The 25437-nt window shown below is 41.2% G+C and overlaps 1 protein-coding gene across 3 annotated transcripts in view; it reads left to right on the top strand.

Moving 5' to 3' along the window:
- The first annotated feature begins 2594 nt into the window (after window positions 1-2594).
- Window positions 2595-25437, top strand: part of LOC124121741 (macrophage mannose receptor 1-like) — a 38601-nt gene continuing 15758 nt past the window's right edge. Inside the window, exons 1-10 of one of the 3 annotated variants that reach the window (XM_048402606.1) lie at window positions 2595-2646; window positions 6502-6680; window positions 8193-8335; window positions 11330-11460; window positions 12557-12726; window positions 13124-13254; window positions 15412-15542; window positions 17487-17660; window positions 22524-22696; window positions 24571-24713. In XM_048402606.1, coding sequence (XP_048258563.1) covers window positions 2601-2646; window positions 6502-6680; window positions 8193-8335; window positions 11330-11460; window positions 12557-12726; window positions 13124-13254; window positions 15412-15542; window positions 17487-17660; window positions 22524-22696; window positions 24571-24713 — 1421 coding nt within the window. In that variant the 5' untranslated portion in view covers window positions 2595-2600. Of the gene's footprint in view, window positions 2647-4224; window positions 4277-5465; window positions 5526-6501; window positions 6681-8192; window positions 8336-11329; window positions 11461-12556; window positions 12727-13123; window positions 13255-15411; window positions 15543-17486; window positions 17661-22523; window positions 22697-24570; window positions 24714-25437 lie in introns of those variants that run through there. The other 2 variants (XM_048402608.1, XM_048402607.1) reach the window with 2 other exon arrangements.

The following is a 25437-nucleotide window of genomic DNA, read 5'->3' as shown; positions in this document are numbered from 1 at the left end:
CGGCAGTTTTACAGCTTCTCTGACCTTTGCACTGGGCTACTCGAACAATCTGCCCACGTGACGTCACTGAATACTTATTTATAAATCGGAAATTGTGACATGCATTATCTCCGTACATGTTGCAATATACCACGTGGGAAAAGTCACGTGTTGCATCATTTCCCCCGCTCCAACTACGACTGTTAATCAAGACAAGAAAGACATGACGAGCTTAACAATCTTGACGGTTCTGCTGTTAGGTAAGTGTAATGTATGTTGATACCTATACAGTGGGACCTCGTCAGTTCGGACACCTTTATTCTACGCAGGCCACCTTTGGAGAATACTGTTGTGGTCGTTTTTGTATACATAGATGAACGCGAGTGTGAAGCCCATTTTTGGTGTCCCCCGCCGTGATGGTGCTGGAATATTGCTGTAAGCGGCGTTAAAACATTCTCACTTACACACAGCCGGACATTACCCCGCATCCTTGGTATTTGGAAGCATGGACTATGTCACTGATAAACGGGGTTGTATTGTTCTGCTACACAGGGTAGAAACTGGATCACGATAAGCATGATGTTAGCAACACCTGATACATCGAACACAGTGGGATCTTAAACACCTTTTGCTGTCGTCCACTTTAACATTATAAGCAAATCTTTTAAAAAAATATTTAAAAGTTATCAGGTGAATACAAATGTAATTGTCTTTGCCTTTCTGTCAAAACATATATGTTAGACTAATAAGAACACTTGTTGTGGGGATAAGGCGGGAACCTCGCCAAAGAAGTATGGCTTCTCCTCATAGTGAGTGAGTGAGTGAGTGAGTGAGTGAGTGAGTGAGTGAGTGAGGAGGTGGGTGTATGGGCTAGCGAGTGAGTGAAACGCCGTTTTCAATGGCATTTCAGTTATTTCGTGCCATGCAAACTTTGGTAATAAATGCAATCTCATCCTCGTGTTCTCTGATATCAAATATATCAATACTCGCATAGAGTTTTAACCTTGTGTCGACTTGTGTTGATATATTTATATATTTATATTGGTGTCCCCCGCCGTGATGGTGCTGGAATATTGCTGTAAGCGGCGTTAAAACATTCTCACTTACACACAGCCGGACATTACCCCGCATCCTTGGTATTTGGAAGCATGGACTATGTCACTGATAAACGGGGTTGTATTGTTCTGCTACACAGGGTAGAAACTGGATCACGATAAGCATGATGTTAGCAACACCTGATACATCGAACACAGTGGGATCTTAAACACCTTTTGCTGTCGTCCACTTTAACATTATAAGCAAATCTTTTAAAAAAATATTTAAAAGTTATCAGGTGAATACAAATGTAATTGTCTTTGCCTTTCTGTCAAAACATATATGTTAGACTAATAAGAACACTTGTTGTGGGGATAAGGCGGGAACCTCGCCAAAGAAGTATGGCTTCTCCTCATAGTGAGTGAGTGAGTGAGTGAGTGAGTGAGTGAGTGAGTGAGTGAGGAGGTGGGTGTATGGGCGAGCGAGTGAGTGAAACGCCGTTTTCAATGGCATTTCAGTTATTTCGTGCCATGCAAACTTTGGTAATAAATGCAATCTCATCCTCGTGTTCTCTGATATCAAATATATCAATACTCGCATAGCGTTTTAACCTTGTGTCGACTTGTGTTGATATATTTCATATCAAAAGACGTTCGTCTTAGATTCTCTGTATAACGTAAACAGTACATGGCTTCGCATGTATTGTCAGCCACTGCATACACTTGAAAACTAGATTTGGACATAACATTACAAACGTCATCAATACGTTACAAGGCTGAAAACAGTCGGCGAAACACTGCAAACCTAAGATCCGAAACACAACTGTGATACTCGTATCGACGGAAGCCTTTAAGGGCCATTTGTTTGTTAAAAAGAAAATCGATACTATCTTGAAATTTCAACTTAGTATCTTGAAATTTTAACTTAGTTTATGAAATTTTAAGTTAGTACCTTGAAATTTCAAAGATACTATCTTTAAATTTCAACTTAGTATCTTGAAATTTGATGATATTATCTTGAAATTTTAACTTAGTATTTTGAAATTTCATGATAGTATCTTGAAATTTCAACTTAGTATCTTGAAATCTCAAGATCATTATATTGAAATTTCAACTGCTGTATCTTGAAATTTCAAGATAGTATAGGAAAAAATAACAAACGGCCCTAAATTAGTATTTTGAAATTTGATGATAGTATCTTGAAATCTCAAGATCATTATATTGAAATTTCAACTTCTGTATTTTGTAATTTCAAGATAGTATCGAAAAAAATAAAATTACAAACGGCACTAAAAGGCTTCCGTACGTATCAAATACATCACCATCGAATAACCATTTCTTGTTTGTTTCATCCACATCCACTTTCAAAACTTGGACGTATAATTTATTATCCCCGGCAGTTTTACAGCTTCTCTGACCTTTGCACTGGGCTACTCGAACAATCTGCCCTAGTGACGTCACGTGATACTTATTTATAAATCGGAAACTGTGATATGCATTATCTCCGTACATGTTGCAACATACCACGTGGGAAAAGTCACGTGTTGCATTATTTCCCCCGCTCCAACTACGATTGTTGTTGAAGACATGAAAGACATGACGAGCTTAACAATCTTGACGGTTCTGCTGTTAGGTAAGTGTAATGTATGTTGATACCTATACAGTGGGACCTCGTCAGTTCGGACACCATTATTCTACGCAGGCCACCTTTGGAGAATACTGTTGTTGTCGTTTTTGTATACATAGATGAACGCGAGTGTAGAGTCCATTTTTGGTGTCCCCCGCCGTGATGGTGCTGGAATATTGCTGTAAGCGCGTTAAAGCATTTTCACTTACACACAGCCGGACATTACTCCGCATCCTTGGTATTTGGAGCATGGACTATGTCACTGATAAACGAGGTCGTATTGTTCTGCTACACAGGGTAGAAACTGGATCACGATAAGCATGATGTTAGCAACGCCTGATACATCGAACACAGTGGGATCTTAAACACCTTTTGCTGTCGTCCACTTTAACATTATAAGCAGATCTTTTAAAAAATATTTAAAAGTTATCAGGTGAATACAAATGAAATTGTCTTTGCCTTTCTGTCAAAACATATATTTTAGACTAATAAGAACACTTGTTGTGGGGATAAGGCGGGAACCTCCCCAAAGAAGTATGGCTTCTCCTCATAGTGAGTGAGTGAGTGGGTGAGTGGCTAGGCGAGCGTTAGGGTGGGTGGGTGTTTGGGCGAGCGAGTGAGTGAGTGAGTGAGTGAGTATGGTTTTACGCCGCTTTCAGCAATATTCCAGCAATATCATGGCGGGGGACACCAGAAATGGGCTTCACACATTGTACCCATGTCGGGAATCGAACCCGGGTCTTCGGCGTGACGAGCGAACGCTTTAACCACTAGGCTACCCGACCGCCCTCGAGTGAGTGAAACGCCGTTTTCAATGGCATTTCAGTATTTCGTGCCATGCAAACTTTGGTGATAAATGCAATCTATTCCTCGTGTTCTCTGATATCAAATATATCAATACTCGCATAGAGTTTTAACCTTGTGTCGACTTGTGTTGATATATTTCATATCAAAAGACGTTCGCCTTCGATTCTCTGTATAGCAAACAGTACATGGTCCGAAACACAGCTGTGATACTCGTATCGACGGAAGCCTTTTAGGGCCATTTGTTTGTTAAAAAGAAATTCGATACTATCTTGACATTTCAACTTAGTATCTTGAAATTTCAACTTAGTATCTTGAAATTTGATGATATTATCTTGAAATTTTCCCTCATTTTTTTGAAATTTCAACTTATTATCTTGAAATTTGATGATAGTATCTTGAAATTTCAACTGAGTATCTTGAAATCTCAAGGTCATTATCTTGAAATTTCAACTTCTGTATCTTGAAATTTCAAGATAGTATCGGAAAAAATAACAAACGGCCCTAAAAGGCTTCCGTACGCATCAAATACATCACCATCGATTAACCATTTCTTGTTTGTTTCATTCATATCCACATTCAAAACTTGGACGAATACTTTATTTTCCCCGGCAGTTTTACAGCTTCTCTGACTCGAACAATCTGCCCTAGTGACGTCACTTAATACTTATTTATAAATCGGAAATTGTGACATGCATTATCTCCGTACATGTTGCAACATACCACGTGGGAAAAGTCACGTGTTGCATTATTTCCCCCGCTCCAACTACGACTGTTAATCAAGACATGAAAGACATGACGAGCTTAACAATCTTGACGGTTCTGCTGTTAGGTAAGTGTAATGTATGTTGATACCTATACAGTGGGACCTCGTCAGTTCGGACACCTTTATTCTACGCAGGCCACCTTTGGAGAATACTGTTGTGGTCGTTTTTGTATACATACGAACGTTATAAACGTCATCAAAACGTTACAAGGCTGAAAACAGTCGGCGAAACACTGCAAACCTAAGGTCCGAAACACAACTGTGATACTCGTATCGACGGAAGCCTTTTAGGGCCATTTGTTTGTTAAAAAAAACCCGATACTATCTTGAAATTTCAAGATACTAAGTTGAAATTTCAAGATACTATCTTGAAGTAAGACGAGTTCTATGGATGAACAACTTCTTTATTACAATTAGAGCGACGGTTCGGTGTAGATCCTAACACCTTCATCAAGCAAGTGTTAGGTGTTAGGATCTACACCAAAACGTTGCACTAATTGTAATAAAGAAGTTGTTCATCCATAGAACTCGTCTTACTTCATCACACCAACTTCTGAATGCCACTGAAAGAAGTTACCTTCTTGAAATTTCAACTTAGTATTTTGAAATTTCAACTTATTATCTTGAAATTTCAACTTCTGTATCTTGAAATTTGATGATAGTATCTTGAAATTTCGACTTAGTATCTTGAAATCTCAAGATTATTATATTGAAATTTCAACTTCTGTATCTTGAAATTTCAACTTAGTATCTTGAAATTTCAACTTCTGTATCTTGAAACCTCAAGATCATAATCTTGAAATTTCAACTTCTGTATCTTGAAATTTCAACTTAGTGTTTGGAAATTTCAACTTAGTATCTTGAAATTTCAACTTAGTATCTTGAAATCCCAAGATCATTATATTGAAATTTCAACTTCTGTATCTTGAAATTTCAAGATAGTATCGAAAAAACTGAAATAACAAACGGCCCTAAAAGGCTTCCGTACGTATCAAATACATCACCATCGAATAACCATTTCTTGTTTGTTTCATTCATATCCACTTTCAAAACTTGGACGTATAATTTATTTTCCCCGGCAGTTTTACAGCTTCTCTGACCTTTGCACTGGGCTACTCGAACAATCTGCCCACGTGACGTCACTGAATACTTATTTATAAATCGGAAATTGTGACATGCATTATCTCCGTACATGTTGCAATATACCACGTGGCTAAAATCACGTGTTGCATCATTTCCCCCGCTCCAACTACGACTGTTAATCAAGACATGAAAGACATGGCGAGCTTAACAATCTTGACGGTTCTGCTGTTAGGTAAGTGTAATGTATGTTGATACCTATACAGTGGGACCTCGTCAGTTCGGACACCTCTATTCTGCGCAGGCCACCTTTGGAGAATACTGTTGTGGTCGTTTTTGTATACATAGATGAACGCGAGTGTGAAGCCCATTTTTGGTGTCCCCCGCCGTGATGGTGCTGGAATATTGCTGTAAGCGGCGTTAAAACATTCTCACTTACACACAACCGGACATTACCCCGCATCCTTGGTATTTGGAAGCATGGACTATGTCACTGATAAACGGGGTTGTATTATTCTGCTACACAGGGTAGAAACTGGATCACGATAAGCATGATGTTAGCAACACCTGATACATCGAGCACAGCGGGACCTTAAACACCTTTTGCTGTCAACTTTAACATTATAAGCAAATCTTTTAAAAAATATTTAAAAGTTATCAGGTGAATACAAATGAAATTGTCTTTGCCTTTCTGTCAAAACATATATATTTTAGGCTAATAACAACACTTGTTGTGGTGATAAGGCGGGAACCTCCCCAAAGAAGTATGGCTTCTCCTCATAGTGAGTGAGTGAGTGAGTGGGTGGGTGGGTGGGTGGATGTATGGGCGAGCGAGTGAGTGATACGCCGTTTTCAATGGCATTTCAGTTATTTCGTTCCATGCAAACTATGACTTACACACTGGGTGAGGTGAGCTGAAATGGGGTTTAACGTCGCGTCCGAGATTATTGAACTTTTATAGCGACGTGCATGCACGTGTGTGTGTGGAGCTGGGGCAAATGCCGATTTTAATCCTACTGAAATACCATACATCAGTTTAACATGAATACCCCACGAAGACACAGTATACCATGTGAATAAATGTGTTTCTCTATTCAGAGAATGATTGGGTTATTTATTTATTTGATTCGTCAACATATGTTTCACGTTGCTGTTAATTCATTTAAATCAGCTCAAATATCGTAAACTCCAGAGAGCATAAATCTTCTCAGTTGCAGGGTATGTCGGGGGTGACACCAGCTCCCCCTGCCCCACGGGACCAGGGTGGGTGACGGGGACGAACTACTGCTACTACTTCAACAACAAAGACACCGTGTCGTGGAGCGAGGCTACTCAGCAGTGTGACAAGAGGATGGCCAAGTTGTTGACACTAGACAGTGTAGCTGAGTTGGTAAGATATACCATGCTTTGATGAACCCTCAAACATATTGGAAATAGTATCTGTGTATCGGGTAGCATGTCCAAGATACCTGCACTTAACAATTATTGTCTCTATATAACAATACACCACAACGAGTACCCCCAAGGTAGTCAAACAAGTATCCCCAAGGTAGTCAAACAAGTACACCCAAGGTAATCAAACAACTACCCCAAAGGTAATCAAACAAGTATCCCCAAGGTAGTCAAACAAGTACCGCCAAGGTAGTCAAACAAGTACCCCAAAGAAAATCAAACAGGTATCCCCAAGGTAGTCAAACAAGTATCCCAAAGAAAGTTAAACAAGTACACCAAAGGTAGTCAAACATGTATCCCCAAGTTAGTCAAACAAGTACACCCAAGGTAGTCTAACCAGTAATCCCAAGGTAGTCAAACAAGTACACCCAAGGTAGTCAAACATGTATCCCCAAGTTAGTCAAACAAGTACACCCAAGGTAGTTAAACAAGTACCCCCAAAGTAGTCAAACAAGTACACCCAAGGTAGCCAAACAGGCACAACCAAGGTAGTCAAACAAGTATCCCTAAGGTAGTCAAACAAGTACACCCACGGTAGTCAAACATGTATCCCCAAAGGCAGTAAAAAGGATACTCCCATTGTAGTCAATCAAGTACCCCTAAGGTAGTCAAACAAGTATCCCCAGGAAAGTCAAACAAGTACACCCAAGGTAGTCTTACCAGTAATCCCAAGGTAGTCAAACAAGTACACCCAAGGTAATCAAACATGTATCCCCAAGGTAGTCAAACAAGTACACCCAAGGTAGTTAAACAAGTGTCCCCAAGAAAGTCAAACAAGAACACCCAAGGTAGTCAAACAAGTATCCCAAAGGTAGTCAAACAAGTATCACCAGAGTAGTTGAGAACATGTGGTTCCTGATCTAGAGGACAGCAGGTGTTCGTTAAGACATATATCATACAAGCCACCTCAGTGGTGTAGTGGATAGAGTGTCTGCTGGAGAGCCGAAAGTCGGTTGTTAAATCTACTGCGCTCAGCATATAGGGTAAAAACAAGTACTGGTCAGCTGGGAGTCAGAAAACGTGTCACAGTAGTTTATTCATGTTTAACTCCGTTGTGGAATCACCAATGGCCAGCACCATACGACTACTACAAGCAGCCACACACACACACGTGCATGCATGTCGCTATATGAGTGAAATAAACCACATTTCACCCCATCTCAATGTGGAGATTGTTATCACTATCAATATCTGTGTTGGCCTATAATTAGAATAGAACGATATGAATGTAGTAATGATTCAGTCGTATAGAAGATAACGGTTTCCATGGTAGAAGAGGTGAATGAATGAATACGCATTCAATTTCCATTTAAATGTTTAGAAAGCCTACCGGGTCAATCCAACACCTAGTTAGATCAGTACACCTAAGATCTACAACATTACACACACTGAAATAACACGCAATTGCGGGTACGCTTGTCATTGAGTACATAGGAAATGTCTTATTCAGGATTTGACCAAGAAAAACATGGCTAAATACCCGAGTGACACTGCTTACTGGACCTCGCTGAATGACCTTCACGCCAATGTTACCAACACAAGCACAAGGCAGTTCCGGTGGGGCAACGGGCAACTTCCAGTACACGACGTGGTGTAAGTAGCTCTTGCGCTTCACTGACTAGATATGACGTGATTAATTTCTGAGTGTGATACTTTTCTTTACATTTCTACTGTTATTTAACATCATATTCTGTTGCAGAAAACACATAAATAAACACAAATGGTTTACCAACGTATGTTAAATATGAGCACGTGTGTTCGGAAATAAACCTGACCTTAACTACAGAAATTGTGAACAGTCGTAATGCATATATAATGCAACTTGAACAATAAACAACCAATTGGGTATTAGAGTCTTGAAGCCGTTTGAATGTAACTGCTAGCTAGCCTTAGGTAGGCATATTGGACACCACTTTGGGATGTTACCGAGCCCCGATGATTTTATAAATCCTAAAAAACATGAGGGGGAGTGTTTTATCTAACTTATGAACCAAAAAAGAAACTTAAAACAGAATTTATCAACATTTTTATGTTGCAAACATAACTTTCCATGAACCTATGGAAACAGGCGTAAAATATATGTTGCTGGCGTACGGTACTTGAAAAAGACATTCTTGAAAGTATTGTGATTTATAAACGAAGGTTGCGTGTTCGATCTACGGCAATATAAAGAAAAAAAATGGTCTTTTGTCCTACCGTCACTGGAGGTTTATAAAGGATATTATAACATGTCCCAGGCCAGATAATAAAAGCTATGACCACAAAGATTAAAACATGTTAAAAGAGAAGAAGTTACAAAATTGTAAAACCTGAAGAACAGTTATGAGACCTAATGTAGGGAGTAACCAAACGTTTGCATAGCCTGAAACCTTATTGACTACTGTATATATTGCGATATCTCAGGTCTGAGCGAAGAGGGCTGTGAAATGAACGAGTTATATTGCTATTACAATTATCATGAGACGCCCCCTCTTATGCTGTCATTCCCAGTAATGTTATGAAGCACGTGCAGTACGTGGTTCCTCTGTTCTTCCAACCACTGTGCCCCCCTCCGTTCAAGATGTCAAAACATAACATATGATAGTTTCTTGAAAAACTTTTTCAAGTGATTTGAATAAAAATAACTATCAGCAAATATTGCTGGGTAATGATATTCTTTGCCGTATACATTTAATAGACTATATAGAACAAACAGGGGCCATCCTACACAGAGCCTGTTTATAATACCCAGTATTGACCCACTGTCACCTGGAGAGAATGATCTCGACTCATAATCATTTCTTTGTTGATTGGTACCTCCGGGCTCCCATCAGATAGTGCCATTGTTGTTGGTGTGTTGGGCATAGTCACGACCAATAATCCCTGATGTCGGGGTTTTGTTTGTTGTTCAACGCCGCACTCAGCTATATTCCAGCTATAAGACGGCGGTCTGTAAATAATCGAGTCTGGACCAGACAACCCAGTCATGAGCATCGATCCACGCACTTGGGATAGATGAAATGCATCAACCAAGTCAGCGAGTCTGACTATCAGATCTCGTTAGTCGCCTTTAACGACAAGCTTAGTCGCCATTTAGAGCAAGAATGGGTTGCTGAAGACCAATTCTTCCCCGGAACTTCACGGGTCTGATGTCTTTGGAAGGTGTGCTCCATCGAAATCCTTTTCTCTTAGATTCTGGCTCTCTTCCTGATCATATCACAAGACAGTGGACGATATGTATTCAGCGCCGTATCTGCAATGTCCTGCAATGTCCTGCGTGTATTTAAGCTAATCATCCAGCCTTCCCCAATTTCGACCAATAAAGCATAACTCCAAGATTAGCATAGGTCAACATTTCTATTGTGGACATTTTAGTTATCTTACGGACAAAATCTAGTGTAATATCATTACTTATTTCTACTTTCTGTCTTTGTGTGTCAACAAGAAATCTCTGAAATCTTAGGTCGCATGCTGTGAACTCTTGGCGCTCGCAAGGTCGTGTGGCTCCAAAACTTCCATCTTCAGCCTCTCAATTTCTAATTCCAAGTCCTTCGCTGCTCTAATTTCAAACACGCCAGTAAATTAGCTCAATAAATTCTGCCCCTAAAATTTCGGTTTCACTGATGGCTTCTGTACTTGTCATTCCCGTTGAAGAGTTAGTTCTGACGTCTCATGGCATTCACGCCGCCAGTACCTAACGGCATCTTCGGACTTTCTCGTTCGAACGATGACCCCCCTTTAGAGATTCCAAAGCCTCTTGCCATTCTATTGCCAACCGTAGACCTCTTTGGTCGAACATCAAGGCCTAAATCAGGGTTAGACTACTTGTAGCCGACGGGCATAGCGAGTCCGCCAAGCATTGCTGGCCTACGCCTTACGTATGTATTAGGTTCAACGTATAAGGTATACGGTGAAGACTCGGTGAGCGAGTGAATGCTGTAGTCATATCCAGCAACATACCCGCTATATCACAGTGGCTTGTAAAACAATACCGGTGACTGAAAACATGAGCTCCAATCCAGGGGTTTCACTGATGGCTTTTGTACCTGTCATTCCCGTTGAAGAGTTACTTCTGACGTCTCATGGCATTCACGCCGCCAGTACCTAACGGCATCTTCTGACTTTCTCGTTCGAACGATGATCCCCCTTTAGAGATTCCAAAGCCTCCACAACTCTTGCCATTCTATTGCCAACCGTAGACCTCGAACATCTAGGCCTAAATCAGGGTTAGACTACTTGTAGCTGGCCTACACCTTACGTATGTATTTGGTTCAACGTATAAGGTATACGGTGAAGACTCGGTGAGCAAGTGAATGCTGTAGTCATATCCAGCAACATACCCGCTATATCACGGTGGCTTGTAAATAAATACCGGTGACTGAAAACATGAGCTCCAAGCCAGGGGCCCCATGACTCAGCCATGTCAGAATTTGACAACTCAAGCCTCTTTAGTTGTTTCTTGGGACCTATTCTTCATTATATAATAATAATTCTGTAAGTACTCAAAGCGAAGCATAACTCACTTACCCTAGAGTGTTATAGATCAACAAGACTACGTTTACTACTGTCAGAATGCAGTCATGACCTCCCCACCTATTGTCTGTCCAGATCCGCCAATTGGGACAAGGAAACCAGTGACTTTAGGTCCAACTGCGCCTCCCTCAACGCCGCCTCGACGCTGAGTGCCGAGCGATGCGCTCACAAGCTTGGTTATATCTGTCAGATGAATATCCTGGACGGTCAGTACACCGTGTACCCGGGGTGGATGCTACGGTGGCCCATAAGGGACATGGAGTCTGTTTTTCCATATTTTGATATTTCACTTACTTTTGTCGTTACCTTTTGTAAATTCACACGATTTGTCTTCAAAAATGTGATAAATCATGTTTAAAGAAGATATTGAATCGAAGAAAAGTGAAACGAAAATGTCAAAAACTAAAAAGAAAATGTCAAAAAACAAAAACGAAAATGTCAAAAACTAAAATGAAAATGCAGAAAACTATTATAAATGGTTTTCTGTGGTTTCATTTTAGTTTTTGATATTTTCGTTTTGGTTTTTGACATTTTCGTTTTGGTTTTTGACATTTCCATTTTAGTTTTTGACATTTTCGCTTCACATTTCAGCGACTCAATAGCTACTTGAAAGTACATTTTCCATGTTTTCGGTTGTTTTTATACATGATTTATTACATATTTGTATGACAAATTGTGTTAATTTGCAAATATCTTGTGCATATTATACCAACGCAATAAATACTATGACATACATATATTATACCAAGATCGGTGATGGGGTAGCCTAGTGGTTAAAGTGTTCGCTCGTCACGCCGAAAACCCGGGTTCGATTCGCCACATGGGTAAAAGGTGTGAAGCCCATTTCTGGTGTCCCCAGCAGTGGTATTGCCGCAATATTGCTAAAAGCTGCGTAAAATCATACTCGCTCGCTCGATTATACTCACACAATGTATTCAATGTACATATTATACCAACATAATAAATATTATTTACATAGTATAACAACACAATTGTTGATACACATTAATTGTCTCTTACATGGGCGCCGATATTTGTACATCATTCTTTTATGTACTTCCTTACCTCCAGTCAGTGATAATTCAGCTCCATCTCAGTCGCCAGTCAATAAACGAATCTAAGCTCGACAAACTAGTGTGTGGAAGACCGTCCAGCGCCATGGGGGCATGTATTCAGTCAGGTTAAATGGCTTGACCTTCCGGTCTATTTGGCACCTTAGGACAATTTTGGGATAAGGGACCTTAAACATTCTCAGTCGATGTGTTTTAGAAACCTAAAGTGCAACGTTTATGTTATTCCTAGGGGCGTGCCCCTTTGCCTGGTCCATTGGGACAGCGCACTGTTATTTCTTCAGTGACCTCACGGAGCCCACTCACATCGTGTCATGGACCAGCGCTAGGACTAACTGCAGAAACAAATCGAGGCCTCACGACCGGAGTGGTGGTCTGATAGATATCGACAACCCCGACTCGGTAAAGTCTTATCATTATGTGCCACCACTATTCCCGTAGGTTTCACCACGCTGCTAAACGCCTATGACCTGCCTCCGTGGTCTAGTGGTAGACCAAGTTACGTTAAAAGATGGTACTTGTTTTACCCTGCCTGACGCTCGGAATTACGGGGTTAAAACAAGGACTGGTCGGCTCACATCACCTTCATCAAGTAATGTTAAGGACATTCTCGTCCCTCGACCTTTCAAAACAAGCTGAATAAGCCAAAAGTGCAAGGATGCTACTCCCAGCCCCACCATTCCCCCTACAACAAGCTTCTATAACTGTAATACTGTCAACCCTAACTGATTCTACCGACTATCCCTGCTATATATATGCTGTTTAATAGAACTGCTCAGACAGTATTTGTATGTTATAGGCCAAGTTAATTCAGGACATGCGTTCTTGGCCGTTTCAAGCATCGTCCAGATGGTGGACGGGTCTGACGGACAGACTGAGAGAGAATGAGTGGCGCTGGAGCAGTGGGTCGTCCTTGAACCGAAGCTATGTGTGAGTGTCTGATTCCTCGGCTGTAGCTCGCTCTCGGTGAAGACTTTGTCAACAGCTCCTGGAAGCATTGGGTGCTGGTAGCCTTCCTCCAAGGCTGTACTGAAAGAAAAGTTCATGGATGTGTAGTAATTCTATCCTTCTGCTAAGCAAGTCTAGATATGTGGACAGTACATGTAAGGACTGCTGTCTCTAAAAGGGACAACTTGTTCCTAATATTTACATAATCTAGAAATTATAATTTAAACTAGTTATTATTGCCTTAGAGACTTGTGCAAGTCTAGAGTGTTGAGTATTGTGGTTTAAAGCGATTGCTTGTCACGCCAATAGGCTCAGGCATTGTTAGACCCAAGGGTTCTGTGCAAAGATCGTTCATGGTTCTAACACGTGAGGTAATATTGGCACCGTGTTCTAAGGTTGTTAAAGCCATAGCTGTTACAGAAGCAGCGAGACTGCGAATTCCTGAATAACCACTTATTGTCAGAGAAAAATAGACTGCCAGATATACTGGTGACTAAAATGCAACGTGTCGTGAAGACGACGTTCTGTAGGCCAGTGTGTCTGTATGTAGGCCAGTGTGTCTGTATGTAGTGTGGTGTGTCTGTATGTAGGCCAGTGTGTCTGTATGTAGGCCAGTGTGTTTGTATGTAGGCCAGTGTGTCTGTATATAGTGTGGTGTGTCTGTATGTAGGCCAGTGTTTCTGTATGTAGGCCAGTGTGTCTGTATGTAGTGTGGTGTGTCTGTATGTAGGCCAGTGTGTCTGTATGTAGGCCAGTGTGTCTGTATGTAGGCCAGTGTGTCTGTATATAGTGTGGTGTGTCTGTATGTAGGCCAGTGTTTCTGTACGTAGGTCAGTGTGTCTGCATGTAGGCCAGTGTGTCTGCATGTAGGCCAGTGTGTCTGCATGTAGGCCAGTGTTTCTGTACGTAGGTCAGTGTGTCTGCATGTAGGCCAATGAGTCTGTATATAGTGTGGTGTGTCTGTATGTAGGCCAGTGTGTATGTATATAGTGTGGTGTGTCTGTATATAGGGTGGTGTGTCTGTATATAGGGTGGTGTGTCTGTATGTAGGCCAGTGTGTCTGTATGTAGGGTGGTGTGTCTGTATATAGGGTGGTGTGTATGTATATAGTGTGGTGTGTCTGTATATAGGGTGGTGTGTCTGTATGTAGGCCAGTGTGTATGTATATAGGGTGGTGTGTCTGTATATAGGGTGGTGTGTATGTATATAGTGTGGTGTGTCTGTATATAGGGTGGTGTGTCTGTATGTAGGCCAGTGTGTATGTATATAGTGTGGTGTGTCTGTATGTAGGCCAGTGTGTATGTATATAGTGTGGTGTGTCTGTATGTAGGCCAGTGTATATGTATATAGTGTGGTGTGTCTGTATGTAGGCCAGTGTGTATGTATATAGTGTGGTGTATCTGTATGTAGGCCAGTGTATATGTATATAGTGTGGTGTGTCTGTGTAGGTCAGTGTGTCTGTATGTAGGCCAGTGTGTATGTATGTACATCAAGCTGTCTGTTTTAGGTCAAAGTGTCGTATGTGGGTCAAGGTGTTCGTATGTAGGTCAAAGTGTCGTACTTTGGTTAAGGTGTCCGTATGTAGGTCAAAGTGTCGTATGTGGGTCAAGGTGTCGTATGCAGGTCAAAGTGTCGTATGTGGGTCAAGGTGTCCATATGTAGGTCAAAGTGTCGTATGTGGGTCAAGGTGTCCGTATGTAGGTCAATGTGTCGTATGCATGACAAAGGGTCGTATGTGGGTCAAGGTGTCTGTATGTAGGTCAAGGTGTCCGTATGTAGGACAAAGTGTCGTATGTGGGTCAAGGTGTCCGTAAGTAGGTCAAAGTGTCGTATGTGGGTCAAGGTGTCTGTATGTGGGTCGAGGTGTCCGTATGTAGGTCAAAGTGTCGTATGTGGGTCAATGTGTCCGAATGTAGGACAAAGTGTCGTATGTGGGTCAAGGTGTCCGTATGTAGGTCAAAGTGTCGTATGTGGGCCAAGGTGTCCGTATCTAGGTCAAAGTGTCGTATGTGGATCAAGGTGACAGTATGTTGTCAAAGTGTCGTATGTAGATCAAGCTGTCCGTATGTAGGTCAAAGTGTCGTACGTAGGTCAAGACGTTAATGTATGTAGATAACTCTCTGTGATGAATATATTCAGAAACTGGACTCGGGAGCCTGACAACATCAGAGGCGATGAACACTGCGTCACGCTCCTACAGAAAGGCACCTTCAGCGACAGGGACTGCAATCAGACCAACAACTACATCTGCAGGAAGATGCAATTCATACGTAAGACGTTGAATGTTTCTGTGATATAAGTGAAAGGGATAATTCGGTTTAATCACGAATAATAAAAATGAGCCTTTCACAAACGTTAGCTTTAGAATTAATACATATCTTATTGGGGTTCACATGTTGGAGTCACTATTTATTAACTGACTTATTTACTAATTAAAAGTTCTCAAATAGTCTTAACACTTAAAAAGGCTTCGCAACAAAGGTATACAGGTCGTCTTCTTATTTCAATCCTGTCGCAATTAATGTTTAATGTTTAACTATTTTTATATTATATTTAAATATATATATATATATATATATATATATATATATATATATATATATATATATATATATATATATATATATAATATTATGTTATTATTTATTTTGCTACAATGTATGTATTTAATTGTTAATATTGTATATTTTCTACTTGAATTATTGTGCCAGTTTAAAGTAAGAATGTTCTGTCTTTTTATTAGTGTGACCAACCTGAGATAAGGGACCTTATGGGTGAAAAATCAGATTTTGACTTCTTAATATTTTGAAAACTACGGTATCTTAGACCCATAAAAATCAATTCATAAGCTTCAATTCATATTTAATACAGAGATATATGGTATCAAACATTTGGACTCATTTTGTGCAAACTCCCATTTTCATGCTCATAACTGTTTATGTAATGATCGCAGTGTTTAGATATAATATCAGATTATGTGAACGTAGACGAGTATGCTGAGATGTTTTGAAATAATGTTTTGTTACATAACGAACTAACGAGGGAAAAGTAAGATACTTTTGTACGATCCGCACACATGGTATTTTTGACGGTAGTAAGTTGACGTCAACGTCCCTCTTTATGACGTCAAAGCACAATTGCCTCCAAGCACCCATCAGGGCTCTTTTCTCCTGGTGGGCCACATTTCAACAATCGTCATCACCACATCTCCATGTCATGATCCCTGTTTATTTACATGATATCACCTTGTTATCACTAAGTTATCACCATGTTATCACTATGTTGTCATCATCGTCATCACTGTATTTGTCATAATATTCAACCTGTCTCTGTGAATACATATCCCCTATATATATTAGCTGGTCTCCCTAAGGCTGAATCTGTATGTAGGAAAATTAAGGAGACCCAAAAACATGTATATTTTTTATTTTTTAATATATTTTTTTCATCATATAGCTATCGATTGCCAGGATGATTTAGAGTTAAAATACATCATTAAACTTAATAAAAGTATATATGCAACAAAATATACACCTGGTCTCCCTAAAGCTGTTTTTTACATACGGTCTCCCTAATGCTTGTTTCAAATATATATATATATATATATATATATATATATATCATCATGACGAGAGGTACGATACTATATATATGTCGTATGTTTACGATCTGCGATTTTCATGCTAAACCATTTCACGTTCGTAACAAAAACTGATATACCGTAATTCCTCTATGAGGAACCCGTATTTCATAGCGCTGGGTCTAGGTGTATGGATATGACGGCACTTCTTTCCATTGCATTGGAATACATGGATTCTATTCAACTTCTGACAAAAGTTCATCTCTAGTTTGGATCTAAGTTGATAAGGGCACGTGCTCGAAATAGAGGAACTACGATATATCATATTTCAGCAGGGGGTGATGTGGATGACCTGTAATGAAGATGGCCCAGCTCTATCCTAACAGAGGTAATCCGGTGAATAAAAGCGAAAAAAACCTTTCAGTATTCATAAGAAATCTCTGCCTAAAACACTATTTATATTCCGATTATATCATGAGTATGTGTTTATGAATCACTGGTAATGATGATACCAGGTGTTCGCGAAAAGGTGAGCGTATCCTGCCCTGCCGGTGGTCAGCCTTTTACCAGTGATTTCAGTATTATTATTATATTTCTTCTTCCACTATGATCTAGTGACTTTTGTATGTGAAAGGTAGCACGTTACATAGCCCGGTATCACGTCACGGAGACAATATCACGTCACAGAGGCCGGTAACACGTCACAACGACAACATCACGTCACAGACGCCGATAATACGTCAAACAGACAAATCTCACGTCACAGAGGTAGCGAACAAGTCACCGAAGATGACATCACACCACAGAGGTAGGTACAACGTCACAAGAGCGGTACATTTGTCACATAGCCAGAAAGCTCGTCAAATATATCGTCAAATAGAGGTGTGTTATTACAATACACAAATGCTTTTAATAACCAAACAACTTACATAACACATGGCTTACATAACACATGTGTATTATAACTAGATCTAGTGACATCCACACACCATGGTGAATAAGCAGATCTAGTGACGTCCACACACCAAGGTGTATAACCAGATCTAGTGACATCCACACACCAAGGTGTCTAACTAGATCCACTGACGTCCACACACCAAGGTGTATAACCAGATCTAGTGACGTCCACCCACCAAGGTGTCTACCTAGATCTAGTGGCATCCCCACATCAAGGTGTATAACTAGATCTAGTGACGTCCACACACCAAGGGGTATAACTAGATCTAGTGTATTCAACACACCAAGGTGTATAACCAGATCTAGTGACGTCCACACACCGAGGTGTATAACTAGATCTAGTGACAACCACACATCAAGGTGTATAACCAGATCTAGTGACATCCACACACCAAGGTGTATGTTTAACCAGATCTAGTGACATCCTCACACCAAGATGAGTAACCAGATCTAGTGACGTCCACACATCAAGGTGTATAACCAGATCTAGTTACATCCACACACCAAGGTGTATAACCAGATCTAGTGACATCCACACACCAAGGTGTATGTTTAACCAGATCTAGTGACATCCACTCACCAAGGTGTATAACCAGATTTAGTGACGTCCACACACCAAGATGTATAACTAGATCTAATGTCGCCCACACGCCGAGGTGTATAACTAGGTCTAGTGACATCCACACACCAAGGTGTATAACTAGATCTAGTGTCGTCCACACACCAAGGTGTAAAACTAGGTCTAGTGACATCCACACACCAAGGTGTATAACTAGATCTAGTGTCGTCCACACACCGAGGTGTATAACTAGGTGTAGTGACATCCACACACCAAGGTGTATAACTAGATCTAGTGTCGTCCACCCACCAAGGTGTATAACTAGGTGTAGTGACGTCCACACACCGAGGTGTATAACTAGATCTAGTGTCGTCCACACACCGAGGTGTATAACTAGATCTAGTGGCATCCACACATCAAAGTCTATAACTAAATCTAGTGACGTCCACATACCGAGGTGTATAACCAGATCTAGTGTCGTCCACACACCGAGGTGTATAACTAGGTGTAGTGACGTCCACACACCGAGGTGTATAACTAGATCTAGTTTCGTCCACACACCGAGGTGTATAACTAGATCTAGTGGCATCCACACATCAAAGTCTATAACTAAATCTAGTGACGTCCACATACCGAGGTGTATAACCAGATCTAGTGTCGTCCACACACCGAGGTGTATAACTAGATCTAGTGTCGTCCACACACCGAGGTGTATAACCGTATCTAGTGGCGTCCACATAGCAAGGTGTATAACTGTATCTAGTGGCGTCCACACACCAAGGTGTATAACTAGATCTAGTGACGTCCACACACCAAGGTGTATAACTGTATCTAGTGGCGTCCACACACCAAGGTGTATAACTAGGTCTGGTGACATCCACACACCAAGGTGTCTAACTAGGTTTTGTGACATCCACACACCAAGGTGTATAACTAGATCTAGTGTCGTCCACACACCGAGGTGTATAACCAGATCTAGTGACGTCCACACACCAAGGTGTACATCCAGATCTGTTGACATCCACACACAAAAGTATTTTAACCAGATCTAGTGACTTGTATAACAAGACATGGTGTCATCCATACAAGGTAAAGTTTGTGAGTGTTCAGAAAAGATAACTGCTCTATATATCGGCCTACAGTGATGTACAGTGGTACACAATGCATTCATGTTCGCTATCATAGAGATAACATAACATGTCGCCGGGCAAAGTCTGATAAGCTACTGATACCCCAGAATCTCCCACCCTCCTCTTGATACTGTTGCCCGATTCTAATAAACTATGAAGGCGTTAATATCATCAGTATGTCTACTACTGGGTGAGTATGTCGCCTTTTCTTCTCACTTTACGTATACGAGAGCCTTTTGCTCGCACCTGCCACTACTGATCTAGAAATCCATGCACAGGGCTGCCATTCAGGCCACCTAACCTCTACAGTCGTGACACAGTCGCTTCCATGAACCGGAACATCAAACTTACAGAGAAACGAAATATCTACAGTTGTTCCCATTTGAAATATTAAAACATAATGACAAAACAAATTGTCTGAAATAAGTCAGTATTATTACTGTTCGGTTGCCCAGGTTCCACTGTCTGCAACGCAAATTATTACAACGCAATGCTTGATTGGCCAACCAGGCCTCGTCATGTACAACATTGTAGCGTTGTAGCCGGTAGTGATAGTCTGTTTATCTACTCCACTGATAACAACTCGGCTGTTTCAAAATGGTTGAAATCGTATAATTCCTTTCGAAAAATATGATGTACATGGCATAAAATGTATGTATTATATTTCCTATAATTTCTATGTTCAGAACTAATGTTTAAATAACAACAATTAACATATAGCGTCCATGTTGTCCTCTGCATCCCGTACAATGGAGCGGTAGAATGGATGCATGGCGAACGAAGTACCGTATTTCCTCTGATGGGCGTGTGTCCCTGTACGTCAAATGTTTCTCAGAATCGGCTGTTATGAGATACCTTATATCTTTCAGAGATGACTTTCCACATAAATATATTTCAGAACATGTATGATTGTCACCAAGTATTGATCCTAGATAACTTGTTTGTTACTGTCACTTTAGGTGATATATTTCATTAAGCCGAGATTCATTACTTACATACACTGACTACTTCCGGTTCCGTTGCTGTAATGTGTACTGAACATTGTCTCGACGCATTCGGCACCACTCGCCCCTTTCCGTAACCTGCAAGAAGACTCGTCCCCCTATCGATGAATGTTATGTGCGAAAATACGACAAAACAATCAGAATGCGCGTATGATTTCAAGTTCTTCGTCAAAGAATCCCTCAGAAATAATTTCTGTTTTTACATATGTCTTGCATCTAAAAATATACCCAAGACGCAGTTACATGTGTTCAATCATACTGTACAATTTCGCATGTGCTTTAAATTGCATCTGAAATATTAATAATATATGGGGAAATATGTGTGAATCATTGCGCAACGAGTTGACAATTGTTTTAGGTATGCCCGTTTGCGCTAAGACGGAACCCGGTTGCAAAAATGGCCACGAGATCTAGAGGGGCACGAGTCGCTATTCGGCTTGTCCCGGAATAACACGAGTTGGTCACGAATGTGTCTCGACGCTGTCACGGATTGGTCGAATGACTTATCGTTAGTACAGAGGATAAACGCTCAAATGACAGAGAAACATAGAGAATGCTCGTTATAGTTGGTACTATAAACACCCCCCCCCCCCCCACACACACACACACAAACAGACACGTCATGGACGGTGTGTGTGTGTCCCATACGCTATCTCTGTCAGTCGCTGCTCCTACTTCATGTTGTTTAGTGTGCACATACTATTACACTACATCTATCACTAACGGAAAGTTTGTGCTCCATTAACCTTCTAATCCTTTCTCAGTTCCCATCCCCCATCGACGAATATGCGCACCAATCGTTTTTTTGTCTCTCTGGTTGGTTTAACAATAAAAATTGAAACATCAAGTATTCCACACAGGTGTAGTTTCGACGTAAGTGTAAATTGGCAGTGTGTATCCCAATTACTGCATTTACAGTGTGCGCTGCATACTTATTTGTACTTTCTCGCGTAGAATAGGTCCTGGTTGGGACAAAGTGAACGATCTAAGCTTCCGTGTCCTGATTCAACAACCGCCTCCGTGGTCTTGTGGTAGAGCGTCCGCCCGGAGAGCGGAAGGTCCGGGGTTCGATCCCGGGCCGCGTCATACAAAAAGACGTTAAAAGATTGTACTTGTTGTTACCCTGTCTGGCGCTCGGCATTAAGGGGCTAAAACAAGGACTGGTCGGCTCGGAGTCAGTAGACTGTGTCTGAGTGGGGTATTCATGTTAAACTGCGGCATGGTATCTCAGTGAGCTAGCACTATAAATCGGCATCAGTCCGGACTAGTACAAGCAGCCACACACACACATACACGTGCATGCACGTCGCTATATAAGTGCAATAATCTTGGACGCGACGTTAAACCCAATTTCACCTCACCTCACCTGATTCAACACCACGCGCGATTCGGGCAATACTGCGCATATGTAATAATGGTTGATGTCAAAGTGAATGCATCTGTTGTAGTAGTATTATGAAGATATGCTGAGATAACAGGACATTTTCATTCAGTAGCATTGTAGCTTCCAATGGGAACAATATAGCTCTTTTGAATAAAGAGAATGCCATGGAGTGAAAAGTAAGCATTTGGGTATGTTCACAAAACTAATAATCAAATAACACTAAATAAATTCAATGCCAAAAACATTCCCTGAAAGCCGCTCTATTTCTATGGATGAATATGTTTCACATATTGATTGGATCTGTGAAGATCCATGCTTGTCGTAAAAGGGAACTGAAGGGATCGGGTGGTCAGGCTCGCTGACTTGGTTGATGCCTGCCATCGATCCCAATTGTGTGGATCGATGCTCATGATGTCAATCACTGGATTGTCTGGTCCAGATTCGATTATTTACAGGCCGCCGTCATATAGCTGGAATATTGCTGAGTGCGGCGTTAAACAAAAATCAACATCACATATTGATTGTAAATATTAATTTAACATACTGATAGTTTGTTTTGAATCCAATAACTTGTTCTCACCGCTGTATGATTAAAACAATACCGATACAACACTAACACGTAACTCACTCACTCCAGGGTATGTCGGGGCTGACACCAGCTCCCCCTGCCCCACGGGACCAGGGTGGGTGACGGGGACGAACTACTGCTACTACTTCAACAACAAAGACACCGTGTCGTGGGCCGATGCAAACGACGAATGCAGTACGAGGATGGCCAAGTTGCTGAGACTGGAGAGTGTTGATGAGTGGGTACGTAGGAACCTCCTTGATATGAGATGTTGATCTGTAGCTATTACCTTGCAAGCTTCGAGAGACAGTGTTTAGGCCTGGTTGGCCAACCAAGCAACGAGTCTCGTGATAGACATATCTGACTGAGTATAGCCGGCGCCGTTGCTTTTCCCAGTTTGTGAACTGTTCAAATCAACATGCAGTGAAGACTTTGAAGGGCATTTAGAAGTGATACACATAAGGAAGAGGTGAGGTGAGGTGAGGTGAGGTGAAATTGGGTTTAACGTCGCGTCCAAGATTATTGCACTTATATAGCGACGTGCATGTACGTGTGTGTGTTTTTGTGGCTGCTTGTACTAGTCCGGACTGATGCCGATTTAAAGTGCTAGCTCACTGAGATACCATGCCGCAGTTTAACATGAATACCCCACTCAGACACAGTATACTGACTCCGAGCCGACCAGTCCTTGTTTTAGCCCCTTAATGCCGAGCGCCAGACAGGGTAACAACAAGTACCATCTTTTAACGTCTTTTGGTATGACGCGGTCGGGGATCGAACCCCGGACCTTCCGCTCTCCGGGCGGACGCTCTACCACTTGACCACGGAGGCGGTCCACATAAGGAAGAGACTTTAAGGATGTCAACTTCTTTATTACGAGGAACACAACGTTTCGGGGTTTATACTTACTTCTTACTCCTTCATCAGGTGAAATGATGAAGCAGTAAGCATATACTCCTGAACGGTGTGCTCCCCATAATATAGAAGTTGACATCCATAAATTTTCTACCCCGACATGCAGTGGCCATTTTTACCACCCGATTCCTTGTCATAATGCTATACGTATGCAGTGCAGCGTCGGGCTGGAGTTGGGTAGAATAGGGTAGAATTGGGTAAATTGGGTATAACAGGTCCCCAGTGGTAAGAGTGAGTGAGTGAGTATGGTTTTACGCCGCTTTTAGCAACATCACGGCGGTGGACACCAGAAATGGGCTTCACACATTGTACCGATGTCGGGATTCGAACCCGGGTCTTCGGCGGCGTGACCAGTGAACGCTTTAACCACTAGCCCCCCCCCCCCCCCCCCCCCCCATAAAACTCGACGCAGGGGATTGTCCGGTTAGACTCACTGTGACTGGTGCATTGCAGTTCAGCGTATCCTGATACCGTCGTCGTTACAGTCACATAATTACAAACTGTTTTTTTCTCGTTACTACCGGGACCCTTAAGAATTATATAGGAGCTATTGTTACTGCATGTTTATGTTACATCCCGTTACATTGATTTATGCCCATGCCCGCGAAACATTAGAAGTAAGGGAGCATCTATTTGATGTGTATGGTGGCGAGGGATTTGTTTTTAGATCAATCTATTTTTGTTCCAGCTATAGTGAGTGAGTATGGTTTTACGCCGCTTTAGCAATATTCCAGCAATATCATGGCGGGGGACACCAGAAATGGGCTTCACACATTGTACCCATGTGGGGAATCGAACCCGGGCCTTTGGCGTGACGAGCGAACGCTTTAACCACTAGGCTACCCCACCACCCTCAAGCTATAACCAACAAACTACTGGTATATATTTACTGAGCACCATCATTAACATATATTTTTGACGTTTGGTATTTTACAAAATTTTATTTAGTTTCACGAAAATACAGTTAATAAAAACTAAAATTGAAAATTCCAACAAACCTTTCCTTTTTTCACCACTGCTAACAAACAGTTCATTTTGGGCATGGTTCTGAACAAATTATGTACATAAATAATCTCCCTCATAGAAAGCAAATGGATGCTCCTTAAGATATTTATCTTAAGATTCAAATTAGTGGAATGTGTAGTAAATGTATTTTGATATACAGACTCTAATATAAATATGTCCCTTTCCTTTGAATTAGACATTTGTGAAGAACAACATGGCCTTTGACCAAAGTGGCAACGGTTTCTGGACAGCATTGAATGACATTGACCCGTCTGGCACAGGCACTGGAACCGGAATCTGGCTGTGGGGCAATGATGAATATCCAATTGATGCAATTGTGTACGTACAATGTAAATTACAGTCGTTAATCTGACAATCGTTAATCTGACAATCGGCTTTATCCGACACTAATGATGGCAACCGATAGAATCAGTGCCGTTTAGACCCGTTAATTCGACAGTCTCGCACTCCGACTCCGACACACCTAATTTGCTACGACTTGCTGAAATCACTCATTAATCAGTCTCGTTTATCCAAGACAGTGATCAATGTACGCCGTGGTCATCTGCCCGCGAGTAAACAGCCCGTGTTTTGATGCGAGTAGCTGCATATTACAACGGCTGCAGAGATAAACTTGCTTAACAATAAACAATTACTGCTTTAAATAAACAAAACAGGATTAATAACATCCTTTGATTACCTCAATTTCATTAAAATCAGAAACAAGTTCTCGCTTCAGCTGAGGACATCCCATTACAGGTCACGTCAGAACGACCATTACCGAACTTTGACGGACCAATTAAATGACTAACAGGAAGTCGACATTAGCCAATAAGAAAGCAGCTTTCTTGAGCATTGCGGTACCAGTTTCAAACTGGCGACTTCCATTCCAGACTATGCTTTTAAAAGTAGTTTGAGCCCGTAACAGTATAATCAACATGCCGTCTTATTCTTGTGGTTTTCTCTCTCCATTACCTCGGAAGAACGTTTGTTTTATGTGACAACAATGATGATTATGGTAGCGCCAACGAATTGACAAAGTGTAATCTGGTGTACGTAAATT

The sequence above is a fragment of the Haliotis rufescens genome, unplaced genomic scaffold (genome assembly GCF_023055435.1).
Source record: "Haliotis rufescens isolate VD_foot unplaced genomic scaffold, xgHalRufe1.0.p SCAF_27, whole genome shotgun sequence".
NCBI lineage: Eukaryota > Metazoa > Mollusca > Gastropoda > Lepetellida > Haliotidae > Haliotis > Haliotis rufescens.
Note: the sequence above shows the minus strand (reverse complement) of the source record. Positions and strands in the feature narration are given on the sequence as shown.